This window comes from Ochlerotatus camptorhynchus, unplaced genomic scaffold, assembly GCF_037179485.1.
Source record: "Ochlerotatus camptorhynchus isolate MF236.1 unplaced genomic scaffold, CSIRO-AGI_Acam_v1.1 ptg000432l, whole genome shotgun sequence".
Lineage (NCBI taxonomy): Eukaryota > Metazoa > Arthropoda > Insecta > Diptera > Culicidae > Ochlerotatus > Ochlerotatus camptorhynchus.
In genome coordinates this window covers 1,998,216-2,003,791 of record NW_027040918.1, presented here as the reverse complement: position 1 = coordinate 2,003,791, position 5,576 = coordinate 1,998,216, and the positions used below count along the sequence as shown (strand labels likewise).

The 5,576-nt window shown below is 38.6% G+C and overlaps 1 protein-coding gene across 1 annotated transcript; it reads left to right on the top strand.

Moving 5' to 3' along the window:
• The first annotated feature begins 3,867 nt into the window (after positions 1 to 3,867).
• On the top strand, positions 3,868 to 4,963 carry LOC135711315 (uncharacterized). The gene is made up of 3 exons (XM_065234104.1): positions 3,868 to 4,014; positions 4,092 to 4,530; positions 4,587 to 4,963. The coding sequence occupies exons 1-3, from the start codon at positions 3,917 to 3,919 to the stop codon at positions 4,605 to 4,607; spliced, it is 558 nt and encodes a 185-aa protein (XP_065090176.1). The 5' UTR covers positions 3,868 to 3,916; the 3' UTR covers positions 4,608 to 4,963.
• The last annotated feature ends 613 nt before the right edge of the window (positions 4,964 to 5,576 follow it).

The window sequence follows — 5,576 nt, the reverse complement described above, 5'->3', positions numbered from 1 at the left end:
GTTACGTAAAATTATGCAATCTGCGCTTAATTTGGCTTAACTGGTAGCTTGCCCACGCATGCTAACACTACCATCACCGACCGAAGATCAAATGCATTGTTTACAAAAGCAGATACGTCCATTTAAAAAAGTAATCGAGAAGTCCCTTTTCTGAAGTCATTCGCCAAATTCATTTGTTATAAAAAACTTGACAGTCGATCAGCGGCTTTGTAATTTTTTAAAAATATTTGCTCTTTGGCATTGATGTAAATATAAACAATCAATCTCAACAGATTATACTAGTGTTTTATTTGTATTGCAAAAGTCAAATAGTATCCAATTGCACTTTTCATACGCAACCATATAATGAAATTGTTATACTATATGTTACCTAACGACGTGTTTGGGGTATCATTCAAACTATTTGTGAATAGTTCAATAATTTGGGTTATCATTCGTGTATGGTTTTTTTTTTTTTGGAAAACTTAATTATCTCAAAAATTAAATTTCAACCGCCATCTCAATAATCCTCACGCTTTTCCTCGTGAAGCGCTCGTGTTTACTTACATTTCTTGATTGGAACCGAGTTTGACGGTTCGATTGGATCTTTTGGCTTCAGTCTTCGCGCGTCTCTTCACGGCGCATGGGAACGACCCAAATTTGAGTTTAGTTCACTCATAATCGCCAAAAGTGCAGGAACTCATCGATGAGTAAAATTTGTCTCATGGTTTCCTGTGGAAAACCTAAAAAATCTGCCGGAAAATGAGGAAAATGACGAAAATTTTATTCAGTCTCGGAGTAGTACCAACAATCAATTCGAAACTAACGATTTTAAATAGGCTCACTACTTGACTAGCATATTGGTCCTAAGCAAATCGATTAACGCACCCCATTCTAGTCAAAATTCCAGTACTACTTTATGTTTGTTTTGATTCGATATGGAAGTTTGACAGATAAAATGAGGGGTTCGTGGATTATCCTATGTTTCGAGGGGTGAATCGATTAGCTTGGGACCGAAGATAGTACCATAGAGGTAACTCTAAGACCAGAAGGTCCCGAAGAAATGTGCTCAACTTTTTGGCTCAGCTCTGGTACTATTTTCGGTCCCAAGCTAATTGATGCACCCCTCGAAACTTAGGAAAATCCACGAACCCCTCATTTTAACTGTCAAACTTTCATAGCGAATCAAAACAAACATAGTGTAGTAGTATAATTTCGACTAGAACGGGGTACGCTTATAGATTTATTTGGGACCAATAGGCTAGTCAAGTAGTGAGCCAATTTAAAATCGTAAGTTGCCACCGGTTGATAGTACCAGAGCTGAGACAAAAATTTGAGCTCGTTTCTTCGAGACCTTCTGGTCTTAGAGTTACCTCTATGGTAGTACCAATAGACTGAGTGAATCCAATCTTTACTTTTCTCAAATTCGGGATTTTTTCCCTGGAAAAACCTGGGAAAACATGAGGCAAATTTACTCATCGCTGAGTTCCTGCACTTTTGGCGATTATGAGTGAACTAAACTCAAATTTGGGTCGTTCTCATTCGCCGTGTTATTAAACATCGTCTCTGGACAAAACCTGCCGTATCAACTCCTGGCAAAATTAAAGCCCTACAGTAAAAGTATGGACGTCTGTCAAAAGTTGTTCCAATCGAACAGTCAAAATGCACCGCTTTGCTCGATTGGAACAGCTTTTTTTTCAGTTTTGTGGTGACAGTCGTCCATACTTTTACTGTAGGGCTTTAGGGAAAATGGGAAGACAAAACAACTAAGCGGGACCCACAATACTGCGTCACCGTCAGCGTTGACGAAAAATGACAGATGTAATGCATGTCAAGTTGCTTTTCCACCGACATCTCTACTTGGCGACTTCACATCGACGCTGCGTCAGTCCGTCAATTTTGATCAGATTCTAATTTGACGCTCACGCTGACGGTGACGCAGCTTTAGCCTTCCAAATTCACTGCACTATAGGTAGGGGAGAACAGTACATAACGCACCCCCGGGGTAAGACGCACTTTTTCATTTTATTTTGAGTTTTTCTTGGAATGTTTAATCCATTTCTAGGATTTATCATGCAGGATTTTGAGTTCAGATGCTATGCTAGAAGTGCTGCTTGATAAGACAACAAAAAAGTTACGTAAAAGCTATGAAAAACACAAATGAAAGTCAGCTGGTGCGTTCTGCCCAGGGGGTGCGTTGTATACCATTCTCCCCTATTCAAATTCTACAAAAACGTTTCGACAAAAACTTACCGAACAATAAAGAATTCCATGCACGAAAAGATGGCCGCTCCGAAACAGTCCAAAATGGCCTCACAATCACTGGTACCGCAAACAATAAACGCAGCGAGTTTCTACTTCTTACCTTAACACTACGGCGGTAAAGAAACTTTGTCTTCTACAGCGCTAAACTTGCACTTCCTCACTTTGTTCACTTTTACTCGTATGCCACTTTAGGCCATTTTAGATATAATTACTCGGACTTTATTCCTATATAAGTATGACACCAGAGTTTCTAGTCGACTGTCAACTTACTAAGACCTTTCAGTCTTTGTTTTTCATCTTCGTTCATCTCTTTAGAGGATTTTGACTTTGAAGTCGAATGAAATGGATTCTTACAACTGAGAGTTTTTCACTGACTAGATTTTGCTGTCCACCATACAAATTTCCTTGAAATTCTGCTGGAAATTCTCTCGAAATAGTTGGAAACAAAATTCACTAAGAGCTTTCTTTTGAAATACCTAAAAATTATCGCTGGAATAACCTTGGAATACATCTCAGAATTCCTATGCAACTCTCCTAATATTCTCTTGAAATTTCCCTCAAAATTTTGTTGAAACTCTCCTCGACATTAATTCCCTTTGAATTTTCTTCGGAATTACCAAGATCCTTATAATTCGTTTGGCATATCCTCACATTTCATTGTATTTTAATCATAATTCCCATTAAATTCCGCTCCATCCCTTGAAATTATCCTTAAAAATCCCTTAAAGTTCTCCTTACTAATCTTTTAGAATTCTTCTTAGTTTGGAATTCTAGTCAGTTCAGTCAGTTGCATTCTTTTTCGAATTGAATTCAAGTTGTCCTGGAATTCTACTCACATTTAATCGTAATCATTATTAGCATACCATAAGTATTCTCCTAAAAATACCATGGAATTACGCTTCGAATTCCTTTTCCTTATCTAATGATTCTCTTTGAACCATCTTGCAATTTTCCTCAGAATTGTCACGAAAATATCCTCAAAATAATTCTGAAAATCTTCCCAGGTTTCTTAGAAATTAACCTCAGACTTTGCTCATTTTAATTTGCATTAAATCCAAATGCACCTGAAATAATTACTAAAGTATTTAAAAAAAATAACTAACCCATAATGTTCATACATCCTCGTACAAATTTATCAATACTCATCAACAGCTAACTTTCCAATTCCGTCATCCCGCCATGAGCACTCAATTTCTGAGTGTACTTACTTTCTCAGAAACGTGCACTTTACTGGGCAGAATACCAAACCGTAAAGTCACGACAGCTGACTCCATATAGGATGTTAATTACTCAACAATTCCACTTGTGTATGTCCCCAGCTTTATGTGTGTAAGGGGATTTTTGTTCCCAGAATCGTAATTTTCCCACGTAGAGAATGCATTTCCTCTAACGATAATAATCATAATTAGGTGGTATTTTAGTACGGCAACCGTATGCAAATGACATTAACTAATGTGCACCTGTTCGACTAGATCCAATTTTCCCTAAATGCTTCTCTCTGTTGCTTGCTCTCTAAGCATTTCATACTCTCTGAGAGTAAACAGGATCTGAAGTTGAATTTATAAACTTTCTATCGGACATGTGCTCTGCTCGTCATGAACTCAGTATCGAGAGAGAATCCAAGCTGTGAGCATACACGTGGATCGCGCGGGTGAAAATCGGTAATACGTAAATGATGAGTGAACGTCCATTTAGGGCTCAAATTCCGAAAAAGCCCGATATAGGTGATGAAGTGATCGTCAAAGGAAAGCTTAAGCCGGACGCCAGTGTGTAGGTGTTTTCATAAGAGAAAATTATAGCGGTGATTTAGGAGAGAGCGAATTTCAACGCGTTGTGTATCGTTTTAGATTTTCTGTGAACTTCATCCTGCCCCAGCCGCCTCCGGTACAGAAATCCTTCTCGGCTCCTGCATCTAGTGAGATCAATGGTCAAACTACTCATAAATGTTGCGGCCAACCAACAAGCCCGAACCAAACCTGGCCCTACATTGCATACCACTTCAAGGTGATTTTCAACGATGATGGCTCAAGTATCGTGGTTCAAAATTGGAAAAATGTCGTTTGGCAGGACGAGCGGCGTAGTGTTAGTCACTCGTTCCAGGACCGGACACGACCATTTATGCTAATCTTTCGCTTTCACCACGACACGATAAGGGTATTTGTAGACCACACGCATCATACCCCAGACTACGAATTTGAGTACCAGCTGCCTCTCGAACGCATCCGAACCGTGGAAGTATGGGATGACGTAGAATACGTCGAAGAAGTGACGTTCCGGTTTAGGAATGTAAGTGGGAAGTCAATGGACAGTGAAGTGATCTTTAATAAGTTCAATATTTTCAGAACGTTCAGAATGGCACGTAAACCAATCATCAATCATAACAATCAATGTAGATTGTGGATTGCCTGTCTCACCTCGTGGGAAGTAAACATTTATCTTTACTCACATGGAAAACCTAAACACACAAATCGCTTGGTGGAACTAAACAAGCTTCAATCACGTCTGCTTACAAGCGGATATCGTTTCGAAATTTCCCATCGCCTAGTAGCTATTTATTGACCACGGATCTTAGGAGCAGCTGTAAATCACGACCTGCACGCCGCAGTTGCTGTGGATGATATAACTCAGTATTATCACATGTTTTAAAATGTTCCTGTAGCACGATGCTATATCAAGTGCAATAATGAAATTAAAACATTTATCGTATTGTATCGACATATCCAACCGAATGGGATTCTCTCTTCCTCTCCCTCTGAACATGTCCCACTGCCTTTTTTTTTGCTTTGTTTTCAATAACACCAAACAGCCATAATTACAATCAATATCCCACAGCTATCATCACTCGTGTGAATACAGATACTTTGTCGGGGATGGCTATTTTTGTTTCTAGTATTCTGTCCGCTGCTGATATGGTGTATATATATATAAATTTATGTCATTGATTGTGAGGCATACGAGCAAAAACGCTATGGGAAAAACAATGGATGAATAGTAGGCTTTGCGAAATAGACGAACATAGCAAAAAAGAGACATGTTCGTCTTTTGCAATTGGTAGGAACAGGATTTTTTCACATAAAAACCAAGAGTGAGTAATTCTAGCGTTCAAAATCATAAAGACCTAATTGCGATGATCGATTCTCTTCATCGATTTTCTCTTCGCATTACTACAGTTAAGTGAACCAATTTTGCGAAATTTTTCCAGTACAGTGTACACTCTGATATATTAGTACTCGTCGATTGTTTACAATTTAATCATTTTTGTCATTCACGAGGTTTACACGTAGCATCGTATAAAAAGTATACTATCTTCAGTATATTTTAAACTAAACCAG

Bases quoted from the DNA above. Each gene is read 5' to 3' on its own strand.
- LOC135711315 (XM_065234104.1), top strand. From the start codon at position 3,917: ATGATGAGTGAACGTCCATTTAGGGCTCAAATTCCGAAAAAGCCCGAT. The intron at 4,015-4,091 runs GTAGGTGTTTTC...GTATCGTTTTAG, and splicing joins CTTAAGCCGGACGCCAGTGT to ATTTTCTGTGAACTTCATCC. The intron at 4,531-4,586 runs GTAAGTGGGAAG...CAATATTTTCAG, and splicing joins TGACGTTCCGGTTTAGGAAT to AACGTTCAGAATGGCACGTA.